Consider the following 13,209-nt stretch of genomic DNA (forward strand, 5'->3'; position numbering starts at 1 on the left):
CTATGAGAATGCGATCGATAGAAATACATACGCATGCACATTTGTAAAAAATCCAGACAGACAGGGCTAAGATGTAACTTAAAATAAATCAAACATATCTAGATATGGAAATTAACTCTGAAGTCATTTGAAGAATCTAATTTTTGGCACGTTCTTATGTCATACAATAATCACCTTCATGGAATAACAGTCAGCACTTTCTAATTATCTGACACATTTAAGGAGGAGGTGGGGGACATAGGGTCAAAAGTCCTGAATTTTCCATGTTTCTGTCTCAGGATAGGGCACTCGGTGCAGCAACCTAGCAATCACCATCACAAATAGCTGTGGAGATATCTAATCTTAAAATGGGAATAATCAAACACTATTTCCCAACCATATTTTACTGTGGTTTATGTGCATGTATTCAATACAATTAATTCATAGTGAAATCGCCAGCAGCTGCATACTTTGTGCAAGCGTTCATGTCTGTGCTGGCTTATGAATGTCTTTATTTTATGCACGTTTTCTCCTTCTCTAATGAATCAGGTTTTGAATACTTTCAGGCTAAAAGATTACTAGAAAAAGGCAGAAACTCTCTGTAGTATGCTTCTACCAGTTGGAATCAGTACGTTGTTTTCAAGGCTCGTTCATGAAGTTTGCGTAGATAAATCATATAACATCCACAACGGCTTTAAAGGCCCCAGGGACTACTTCCCAAGTACTTATTCTTCGTTTAGTAGTTAAGGATGTGCATTTTTCATGGTTCAGTTCCTTGTTTTACATGGGGTCTGGATAGCCTGAGGTGTCACTTTTCATGGGAATTTCACAAAGCATAAAAAAAAAATTACATAAAACCTAAGGATTCTTTTTCATGGAGGGAGAAAGCAATCCAAAGCCTCCCAGCCTCTGTCAGCTTTAAAAACAAGGGAAATCCATAATTTTATGGTGGTGTTATGGCTGAATTCCATGTAGACCATGAGAACCCTATATCCTCCTCACGAGCAGTCCCAACATAAAAGGCCATTTCATGTAATGCACAGAGCAAGGAACAGCTCCGTTTATTTGTAGATGTGTAAATTACTATAGGGCGGTTAAACTTTTGAACTCAAATTTGCCTCAGTGCCAATTCCCATCCCAGACTGGGAAGAGTTGTTCGAGGAGGAGGAGGAGGAGGAGGAAAGGAGAGGTCAATGCTTGCTTCAGAAACCTTAGGAAACTCATTGTAATGCATGCATAGAATGAGTCTAATAAATATAATTTTAAAATATGTAGATGAGAAATGGAGAAAGGAAACGCTAAAAACAGAGAGAGGAAAGCAAAGAGGATGTTTTCCCTCTTTTTAAACTGCATGGTTTCCAAGGTCAAGCTCTCCCAACTACCCTTGTAAATAAATGCATTTAGTCTTAAAGAGATATTTGCAGACGTGAAAGAGGGATTCAGCTACCAAGCCAAGGAAGTTTAGTGTTTATATTATTAGTCATGGAGATAGTAAAACGTGCCCTTTTTTTCTGGTACAACGAAGAGCATTGTAATCCCATTATTTCTAATGTAAAGAGTTAATGAATCAGGATGCCAAATCCACTTGCATTTTTTTTCATTCCGTGGCTTTTCAAGACATGAAAAGAGGCACATCTTGAGGTTTCTGCACACGTGCAGCAGGGAGAGGTACTGAGTCACCAGGTACATTTTTCTGGGGCTGTTCCCTGGGGTATGAACTACAACAAATGGCACCTACAAAGCTCCCTGAAGGCAAGCTGGCAGCATAGCCCATTTCACAAAGGGAGGTGGCACGGCTGCAACACAGCAACGCCGCACCTAAGCTCAGCAGTGCTGCTCATTAACAGGTCTTATGAGCACAGGTACACTAATTTGCTGCTAATTTGCTAACACAGCTATGGTTTGTTTGGTTTGCCGTGTTTGGTTTTGGCAGGAGGTGGTGGTGAACCTAGGCTGCGTTTCCTCGTGGAGGTGCCCCACACTACGTGGGCAAAACCGCTTCCAGGTGGGGTTGCCATCGGTCGGTATGGGTTCGTGGAACGGCGGTCTGACATCCAGCATAAAATGAGTGATATGAATGTTCAGATCCTCACAGGACAAGTGTCCAACTCTGATACGCCTTCTGAAGGACTCAGCAGAAAGATCAAAGAACTGAATTTGCAGGGAAACTGAGACAGCAAGTCCTTCTCAGAAGCAACACTCATAACTAATCAAGCTTTACGCACTTGATTTCTCTTTAAAGCACAGGCTGTTTTACAGATACTTCAACATCAACTAGGAAGTTTACATAATTTTAAAGCACTGCACATAAGAAATCAACTTGAGTATGTAGAGATATGTATAAGAACTTCACGGCCACATACAGATACCTGCACACTGAAGGTTAAGAGAAAGAAGTCAGGAAAGTTTCTGTACTTGGCTTCAGAAAAGAAAAAAATGCAAAGGTAAGCCTAACCATGCGCTGTCTGTTCCAATTCATTTGGGACTGCGATACTGTTCTACAGCTGGAAAACTTTAAACAGTTCTCCTGTTCACACCAAAACAGGAATAACACAAAGGTATGCATGATACACAGTATTAGCTCCATTTTCACCACTAAACTTACATTACTATCCTCTGTTTTACTGCTATGGTACCAACTCAGCAAGACATGTATATTTATTTAGGATAGACATAGCCTCTCACAGACGTTATTTCTAGTCTTTTGATATTTACACAAACCCCACTGATGACACATTGCTTCACATACATTTACTGCAGAAGGACATGCTTCCCCGTGCTAAATGCTTTATAATACCTAACCTTTAATGCAAAAGGCTAGAGCCACATAATCTGTCATGCTGAGGGAAGAAAGTTTAAGAGCCCTGGAAGCATTCACATTCTTGTAATAACAAGGGGTCTTTTTGATAAAAACAGCCAGCTGATTCCTGGAAATGGATCGTCCCCCCATTACAGAGAGCACATTTATAAACCACAAGCATTCCGAGTAGTAGTTGGCTCAGTGCAGAAATGCCACTGGCTCACTGATAACTTCACGTCTGGCTTTCAGAACGAAAGAGTTATCATCAGCAGCTTCCACTGCCGGCTTGCAAAACCTCACCCTCACCTTCGACTTCCTCTAGCTCCTTGACATCTTCGGGCACACAGTGTCCCAGCGACAGACAGTAGCCAGATGGCCTTTTACAATCCAGCACTGAGTCACTTCAGGAATTTAATCTCATTTCCCAGAACACGCAGCACAACCCTTCATTCTCAAATTGGTGTGCAGGTGGGATTGCATGCCTCTGGCTTTATAAATAGGCCTAACCTTCGGTGGCTTTGGTACACATCTGTTATTGAGGTGTTTGCCTGTTGCCCTAGAAAACCTGACCCCCTGCCTGGGCATTCACTGGCATCATTCTGACCACTCCAGTGGTTCCTGTGCACGTTTGACCAGCCTGACAAACAGGTCTCCTAATTCCAATAGCAAAATCGCTTTCTGCTTTACAACCGGTAGCTCTTAGAGCAATTTCTTTCCACTTTTTGTTGTTGTGAGATGTACTATACTGATTAATTAAAAGCACGTGCAAAATACAGATTTAGAATTACCTTGCTGTAGTAGGAAGCAGAGGTTACTAAAATGGTAACTACCCAGATATAGCTCCATTCTTTCCTTCCATCTATCCTCTGCAAAGGTTGGCCCCCATTTACCAACTAGAAAGGTGAGGAATCAAAAAGTTTCCCCATCCTCATGCCCCAGAGTGGGACTGGAAAGCATCAGTGGGCCTGTGAGAGGAAAATCCACAACTAGTTCTACTGCAACCTAGTCTTCTGCCCAGATTATTTAAATAACCATAAATTATTGAAGTTTTGGCTATACTGTCCCTGGAGATATTTAAAAGACAGGTAGACATGGCATTTAGGGACATGGTTTAGGGGCGGACTTGGGAGTATTAGGTTAATGGTTGGACTCGATGATCTTATGGGTCTTTTCCAATCTAAATGATTCTAGGATTCTACACATCTTTAATTTTAGATTATAATAGTGGTCTTGGGTTCTGGGGGAGAGAAGTTAACTTAAGGCACAAATATTGCCTCAAATCATAACTCCTAGGCTCCTTCCAAGCACTTGTTTTCTTTTATTTCTTATTCTTAAAAAAACCCAAAACACTAACAATCCAAAACCACCAAACAAAATTAAAACCATCTCTCATCCAGACTTTAAACCCAAATTCTCATTACCCATATAAGCACACAGCTCTCGCTAAATCAGAGCGCTGCATCCAAAAGCTGAATTTGATTCAAATATGGTCTAGTATGAGCACAGACTGATGTCCCATTTTTAGTTCAGCTTCAGTTCTTTGAAATTTTGCACTGTAGCAAGGTCAAGGCCTCTTCCTGCTTGGACTGGACACCCGGCCTGTGCTTTCAGACCACAAGAATGAACTCTAGCTTTCATCTAATTATGGACACCTTTAAATACTGATTTGAACCTATAAGCAGACAATTAGGGATCCAAGGACACAAATACACTCAGCAAAAGAGGCTGGGTGACCTTTTGACAACCTCCTCATTGGATGTGAGGGACAGAGGGAACAGGATCCCACCAGGAAGAGCTGCTCACATCGTGGTGTCAGCAGACTCATCCCTGACCCCTCATATCTCACTTATTCACTATATTTTTAAAACAATTAAGCTTTGGTCTACACAAGCTGCTTTTTTTTTTTTTTTTCCTCATCTTCCCAACAGCACTGTCTAAATTAACAGAAAACATGAAGACTACCATAATTCTACCAATTATTTAATAAGTCTGTGCTCAGACATGGCATTTCATGTGTTGCTTTCGCATTCTGTGCCAGGAACACAGCTCTCAAAATTACATCCAAAGCATCTTCAAAATTACCATGTGGACATTTTCATCTATCTTTCACCCAACCTCCATTTATTTTTGAGTATTTAGGCAACATCCACCACACTGCAATCTTAAAACTGTAACAGAAACTTTAAACTTCAGTGCTCAGAGTCAAGTTCACCATCCTTATGGATCATTGTCACAAAAGGGGAAAAAAAGGAAGGGGGCAGGAAGGAAAGCAAGCCTGTTTCTGGGGGGGGGGGGGGGGGGGAAATCCCTCAAAACACAGAGTTTCTTCAGACGTCTATAATAAATAAAAGGAATATCAAAGAATACATTTAGGCTGAAGAAGTAATAAGTAAGGAGGTACAAAAGGTGTTTTCTAAACTAGTCTTTCATCAGAATAACTCTTGAGAGAAGCCATGCCTGCTGTTGGTTTAGCACCTACAGGCTATACAGCGACAAAAGGGAACGCTTTGGAAAAGGTACTGTCAAACAACCCTAGGTCAGGGGACCTGAGCAGAAATACAGTCACTCCTTAGCACTCATCAATAAACTGCCTGGGTTTCTCAGCACTGTGATTGAAAGCCACACTTATCTTCGCTTCACTTACCCCTTAAAGTAACTAAAATTTTCATGACTCACATTTAGTCATTTTTTTGGCAGCTCGGTCTGGCTTGAACCAAGTCAAAACCACTAAGCAGAAATTCACAACCAGGAAACATTAAAGCAAAACAACACAGACCTTTGGAAAAAGAAAAGCAATGTCCTCAAGAAATAACCTGTACCCGGGAATGCACTGAACCACCTACAACCCTTACGTACATCTATATTTCCAACCTATTTTCGCTCGTAGGTCCAGGCAGCCCTGCCCTGCATGGGCAAGCCCTGGAGGCGGAGGAGGCAATGCTGTACCTAAGGCTGCCGTTCACTGCCACAAGTTCTACAAGCTGGGTTTAAGATCACAAAAGGAAAACAATTAATCACACCCCAGGTGCTAGAGAAATGAAGGGAAAATATGGAACTATGGAGAAATATCCCATCCCCTTATGATTTAGTTTAAATGCAGTGAAAAGAAGGAGGATATATTCCACTTCAAAAGGATCTGTAGTACAAGGACACCACAGCAGTAAGGCACAAAAATTCTAGACAAAGATTTTTTTTTTTTTTTTTTTTTTTTAAATCTCCATAACTTAGCATTGAGTTTAAAGTTTGAGACCATCTCAGTGCTCATTATGATGTATCTTCAGTAAAATTTATTCACCTATTCACCAGTACTCTGGGTTTAGTAAAACGCAGCACTGGAATAATCCACATGACTGTCATGAAAATATCCAACCATTTGCTATGGTCTTCCAAAAATAATATACCAGAAACACTCTTACATGACGTATTTAATGTTTCTTTTCAGCACCCTCGTCAACGTATTTGGATAAGATTGTCTGGCTACACTGTACTTCCAAACCTATCTTTATCTCATTGCACACGCAGACCTATTCAGAAAGTACATGCTGGCTCCTGGAACTGCAAACCAGCTGACATAATCTTGGAGTTGTAACAAGTTTTGAACTTCCTGAAAGACAATCAAGACCGATTTAATTTCTGAAATAAAACCCATCACACAGAAAAATCATATTATTGTAAGAGATGCTAGGATACACTACCCAGAGAGAAACTTCAACTTCAGGCACAAGCAAAATAGGGGAAAAAAAAGACCTGATTTCAGAAGGTACCAATCCTTGAAAGCATCATCTAAAAATAAGGGGTTTAGCTTTGTGGCATACTTCTACATTGTTATTTTTTGTTGTTCTTTTGTTTATTTGTTTTGCATTTCTTTTGAACAACCTATAATCACTTGTTAATAACAACGCAACAAGATGAGTTTGCAGTTTCGTTAGTATGGTGCTGTGGACGTTGGCACTAAGGCTCTGTTTTATCAGTCATTGAATTCAGTGGAAAATCTCTAACTTCAGACCATGGACACCAAGCTCCTGAGAGCTAGAGAAGTCAGAACAAGGAGACCACTGTGATCTCCCTGAATTCTGGATGCATTAGGGCATATCTTAGTAACACAAATAACATCCCACTCCTGTTTAAAAAAGGGAAGGGAAGTGAAAGGGAAGGAAAGGAAGGGAGAGGAAAAGGAGAGGAGAGGAAAAAGGGAAGGAAATGGAAGGGAAAAGAAAAGGGAAAGGAAAGGGAAAGGAAAGGGAAAGGAAAGGGAAAGGAAAGGGAAAGGAAAGGGAAAGGAAAGGGAAAGGAAAGGGAAAGGAAAGGGAAAGGAAAGGGAAAGGAAAGGGAAAGGGAAAGGAAAGGGAAAGGAAAGGAAAGGGAGAAAAAGCAGCAATCCATGTGGAAGAGAGTTTTAATTCTTCTCAGTCCATACCTGGATGATGTCAAACAAAATTTCAGTAAGTTGAAAGTACATGCAATACTGTGGTGAGACCACTCAGATGTGACTGATTTCTCTGCTACCAGCAGAACATTCAACCTGTGAGGCTCAGTGCTCTGGACCTTACCTGACACTGGAGCAGAAGAGCTGCAGAGCTATTCAATGTTTGGATTATGAGCCCGCTTATAATTTACACTGCTCAGGTAGTGTAAACACCCATCAGGTGTTTATCACCTTCCTTGTTTTGAATTTTCAGTATTTGGCTGCGAAACACTGCTGAAGGGCAAAGACAGCATCCAGCCATGCTAGGTCAATGCCAAGCTGGTAAAGGAGTAAGCCCCTAGACTAAAGGCCAGACTCTCCTATACAGCACCCTTACTTTACTTTCAGTCTGAATTTTTTGAGAGCATCTAAAGCCTGTTCTCTCCCAGAAATTCCTTTCAGCTGTAAAGAAAAACTTTTTTCTTTCCCATTTCTGTGTCCTTGTCTAGTTTCATTGTGGTTAGTAGCCTTTTACTTTTGAGTACATACAAGCTACTATTAAAGTATATTTATATCACTGCACAACTACTGACACAGAACATCATTTCTGTGGTACTGGTTTGGTTTCTTTTATATCTCCAAAAGCTGGTATTTGTGCAGTCTAATCTTCAAGTTCTTCACATTAAGTCACACTTACAATGTGCATCCTTGCTTTCTATAACTTAGCTTTTCTGGTTCTTACAAAATCCTTCTCCTTATTTTTGTAATTGTTTCACTCCTCAATCTGCATTTTGAGTTCTGGCAGCTAAATACATTGAAGTGACATTTTTAAAGACAGCTGTGCACGTCAGCCTAAGAAAATTCAAACAAGCAATCCACCACAACTATGCATTCATTAGCACTCTCTATTTACTATGAGATCATCCAGCAGCAAAGATCCCTCAGTGCGATTGTTCTCTCGCTCATTATCTCTCAAAATACTGAAGAAACTGTCTGAATTTGTACCCTAGGTTTCCTGGTCAGATAAAAATCGCACGCCTTCATTTGCGCCACAATATGGTAAATCAGCTTTCTAATCCAGTAACACACCTTTTCTGCATCACTCTCCAAAAAGGTAACTTGCAAAGGTAGGGTTAAGTGCAAAGAACAGAATTTTACCCTCTGACTATCTGTTTAACTCCAAAATATCAGATAGCTAAAAACTGTTTCCAGCCAGCTGACCTTAAGAGACTGCCTCACAGTTTATTCCATCGCTACTAATCATGCTCCAAGAAGTTATTTCACTCTGTGCCCTTTGACATTTACAATTATCCAGTGAAAGCTCTAGAAAGCCTTTTATTGCTTAGAATTACAGATTTTCAGTATAAACTACAATAAAAGCTGGATAATGGAGAGACTATCAATATTTGAATTTTCCAATTCATCCTGCTCAGCAGTGAGTATTAATCCCCCCTTAATTTTCCAGAATAACATGACAGAATCGGGACCAAACTGAGAAACATGTTCCAAGACACTTAAAATGGCAAGTTACAGCAGACCTGTGAGACCTTCAGAGCAATAAAACCAACTTGTGGATGCATTTCATTTACCTCTCAGGATGTAATTCTGGTAATTCTGGTCGGCCTCTGCTCCCACTTTGATTAAGCAAGTCAGACCTTCAGCGACAACAAACTCATGAACCAAGTCCTTGTCATCCTGCCACCGGAGAACAGAAAAGCTGCATTAGAATTTTTAAAGACAAAGAAACAGGATATATAATAATGTAAAACCAAATGCATGTCTGCAACACTGGCTTTGTGTTTCAGATGATGTAAGCAAGCTGATATGAAAGCTGTTACACAGAAGACCAGAAGCAGAATTCTGAATTCTAAGATCAGAATAAAATACATCAATGCAAAGCAAGAAAAACCAAGCTTTTACCTTGAAGTCAACTATGGAAGATTAAAATCAGTAAAATATGACTTTTGATTTTTTCATTAAAGGCTTGCAGACGTTCTCTCCAATACTATAATCTCATCATATCACATGAACAGACATCCTTAAAGCCTTAAAGTGTCAGGACCAACAAGAAAAGGCCATCTCTATGCCTTAGCATAATTCCAGATTCAGTGTTTTAAGTGCATACAGCAAAACTTTAAAACTGGTTTTTATTGAAATGTAATATTATATTCATTATCTTAGCATAACATGAATTATATTTAGAGTGGCAAAGTATAGCGTTGACTATAAGAACACTAGTAGATAATATTCTCACTGTGACACAGCAAATATAAGAGAAGGTACTCCTTAGTGTTTCATGGGAATTTATACTCGTTGAAGTGACTCACTTTTTTTTAATCCTTCAGTCCTTTACGCAGTGCAGCAGAATGACCCCATATCACAGGTATGTGCAATACCAGGGAGAGGAGGGCTTAGCTGGGCCCTACATACCTAACACTATGTCTAAAGCCTGCCTTCTCTTACAAAGGGCTCATCTACACACACAGGAGGCTACTGAAAACTGGATTAAAGAGCACTTAATGAAATAGCCACACAAATTAGACACAAAACTAATTTAACATACTAATGGAAGATAACTACTCTGTGGACAATCATAGTTGCCGAGTCCCTTCATTTGAGCATTTTAAATATATGCTTTTGTACAGAACAGTGTATCAGATATAAATTTCAGCTTTCCAGTAACACAGCCTAGAGAAGCCAAGATCCAGACAGTAGATAGTTTTGTTGACGGTGATTTCTGAATCCACTGCAAACACTCAGAAAACTGCCAACGGAAATAAAATAATCACATCCCTTTTAGTGAGACAATTCACTTACTGCAAATTTCTTTCAGCCTGGCAGTTTATTTCTTACGATTTTCCTTCTTTCATCAGAGGTGTTACATAATTCTTAAAGGCTGACCAAATGGGATATTTAAAATTGTAAGGTGATTTATCAACTTGAGAAATTTAGAAATTCTGAGAAAAAAAAAAATCTGTTCAACGTTTCAGAAAGTCACATTTGTTAAAACATTTTAAATATTTCTTATAGTCATCTACAGATACACAAATTTAGCACATGATAAAGGTGATTTATCCTTTAAAGAGCGTATAAGGAGGAAGCATACAAACATTCCCTACATCTTTGCAAAAGTATATTGCAAAACCCCCAAAACTGTAAAATAAAATTCACTTCTGTGCACACTTGAGCTAAAAATGTTATTTATTTCTTAGTCTCAACGTTTTATTTTTTGAAGGTGTTATTTTTTTCTGCACATAAAGTCTTGATAATGTTTTCTGGAGGGCTAGGAAGTTTACAAACTCCCATGTCAGCGCAGGGCACTGGAGAGGCAAGCACAGGATTTTATGAAGACACATTTCCTCTACCTGTTTGCCACACGCAGTAGATGGTAGGTGGGCTTAGCAGTCGAGCAAAGTACACTGACAATCTACCTGTTAATACAGCCAGCACTAATTACATCCTGATCTCCTCTGTTGTGTGTAACGGTGTTTTAGAGGTGCATGCGCAGATCCCCCCTCCACTGCAGCCCACCAAGTAATTCCCTTGGCCCTTCCAGAAGAGAACTGGAATTACACTGAGCAGCTAAGGACACCTGTAGAGCAGAGCACCTCTGGCTGGCACTGAGGCTGGTACACGTTTGGCCAAGCCGCCAACCCAAAGAGCACGTCCTGATGCGTGGGGCGGGGGCCTAGGAAGGGGCACGGTCAGCCAGGGCATGTGGACCTCGGCCTGTCCTCATCCCAAGCAGTGGCCTGGGGCACAGCCCTTCCCAAATGCCACCAGAGGACTGCACTCTTAATTCTGAAGGAATTTATTTGAAGTTAATTTGTGCAGCGAGTGATGTAAAAATTCACATGGTGAGCTGTCCCGGCTTTGAGTGAGTGGTGGGGTTTTTTGGTGGCAGGGGAGGGGGCTATAGGGATGATCCCCCATGTGAGAAGATTCTCGAAGCTCCCCCAGCTCCACGTCAGCTCCACCTCTGCACCAAAACTGAGCCCATCAGCTGCGCCTCTGCGATAACGTATTTAAGAAGGGACGTGGTGAGGAGCAGTGGGACTGGTGAGGAGGAGTTGCTGCAGCTGCGTGAACACCAAGGTCAGTGGAGGAATGGAGGAAGAAAGGAGGGGGGAGGTGTGCCGGAGCAGAGACCCCCCCGTATCCTGTGGGGAGACGGCAGGGCAGCCCCCCTGCCACCCATGGAGATCTACAGTGGAGCAGACATTGATTTATGGCCTGTGGCTTCCGCATAATTGATCAAGGTGCTGTGCCCAAAGAAGGCCGGGGTCTCATGGGAAAAGGCAGCCCCGCTGCTGTAATTCAGTGCTGGGAGGATTGCAGCATGTGGGGGTGTCCCACGCCGGAGCAGCTCGGGAAGGGCTGCAGCCATGGGAGGGAATCCAGTTGGAGAAAGTTAGTGACCCATGACGGAGCAGTGTGGGGAACGCTGCGGCTCGTGGGAGGGACTCATGTCGGAGAAAGTTTATGGAGGACTGTCTGCTGTGAGAGGGGGACCACGATGGAGCAGGAGGAACAAGTTCCAGAAGCTCCCCCCACCGAAGATGAAGGAAGTGGCAGCGCTGACTGTACCCCCCATTCCCTGCCCCTGCGCCACTGGGGGAGGAGGTAGAGATATCGGGAGCAGAGCTGAGCCCGGGAAGAAGGGAGGGGTGGGGGGAAGGTGTTCTCAAGATGTGGCAATGCTTCTCACTGTCCTACTCTGTTATGTGTTGTTAGTGTCTGTAACAAATGTATGTTCTTTTTTTCCTTCCCCTAACGAGTCTGCCTTTTGCTCGTGTTCATAAAGGGGGATTTTCCCCCATCCCAGTCCTATCTCGGACCCCAAGCCTGGTTCTCTGTCCCTTCTCATTGCCGGAGGGGAAGGGAGAGAGAGCTGCTGCATTGTGGTTGGCTGCCAACCAGGCCTGAACCACGACAACTTCCAGAACAACATTTTATAACAACTGGAGTCCTGGAAAAATAAGAGAAGGATCCAAGATAAAATGCTTTCGGATGACCAAAGCTGTATATCACCTTCATTCCCCCCAAACTTGGGGTGTTTGATTTAAAATCAAGCAACTCCAAATAAATGCATAAATTAAATACGTATACATGCAATACACAGATCCAAATCACACTGGATAGCAAGCAACATTCAAGCTTACCTTGTACGGTGGAGACCCACCTCCAGCAGTGCAGGGAGGTTAAACCATACCCAGCGACCGCAGAGGAGTCTCCTCCCCGGCTGCCAGGCAACTGCTCTGCCCCACTCATCCCTTTGTATATGGTGTTTTTAATTCAAAGAAATTTGAATAACCTCTTGTTTTTCAAGAATTTTCAATCTTGTTCCTCCTAAAACTCAACAGAGATGGAACATATCCCTGGAATTTGTAAGCTAAGCTTAAAGTAAAGTATATTCAGGGGTCAGGTAAAATAATGATACATGCCATGGTAATTCACAAAGATTTCACGTGCCTAGAAAGTTACTCTGTATGCCAAGGTCAGTGAGCTAAAAATTACCTGCTACTAAAGACAGAGGGTGCCAAATTTCCTAAGCCCAGAGTGGACAGTGGTGGGAACAAGGGCAAGGGACAGAAAGGAGAAGAGTATGCAGAATTTAGAAAAATTAACAGAAAGTGGTAGCATAGTGCAGAATCAAGTAAGCTGCAGGGAAAACATCCTCCAAAATAGTTTTTCTACAAGTCTGATAACAAATAGATTCATCTTTTATTGGACAACACTGTTGTGTAATTTAAGAGAAACAAGATATGTAGCAATACAACCTATTGAGTGAAATCATCACAATTATTTTTTCAGGTGGTAATGGTGTCCTAGTTCAGAGCACACTTCCTTGTTCTCCAAATACCTTTTGCAGACATTTTGATTTTGCATCAAGTATGTTTGCATCATCCCCAAGGGGAAAAAAAAAAAAAATCTAAATCTATTCTGGATTGACTCACAGTTGAATAAGCAAGACTGAAAAAAACAGAAAAAAGGAGAAATAACTGGTCTGTGGATTCTGATATTT

General features: G+C 41.5%; 1 protein-coding gene across 10 annotated transcripts in view; it reads right to left on the minus strand.

Moving 5' to 3' along the window:
• The window catches only part of FHOD3 (formin homology 2 domain containing 3), a 415,762-nt gene that overhangs the window by 197,324 nt on the left and 205,229 nt on the right, over positions 1–13,209 (minus strand). For all 10 annotated transcript variants that reach the window (XM_042797959.1, XM_042797958.1, XM_042797961.1 and 7 more), the window contains exon 5: positions 8,774–8,879. In XM_042797959.1, coding sequence (XP_042653893.1) covers positions 8,774–8,879 — 106 coding nt within the window. The remainder of the gene's footprint in view (positions 1–8,773; positions 8,880–13,209) is intronic.

This window comes from Tyto alba, unplaced genomic scaffold (assembly GCF_018691265.1).
Source record: "Tyto alba isolate M040663 unplaced genomic scaffold, T.alba_DEE_v4.0 Super-Scaffold_27, whole genome shotgun sequence".
In the NCBI taxonomy this organism is placed as follows: Eukaryota; Metazoa; Chordata; class Aves; order Strigiformes; family Tytonidae; genus Tyto; species Tyto alba.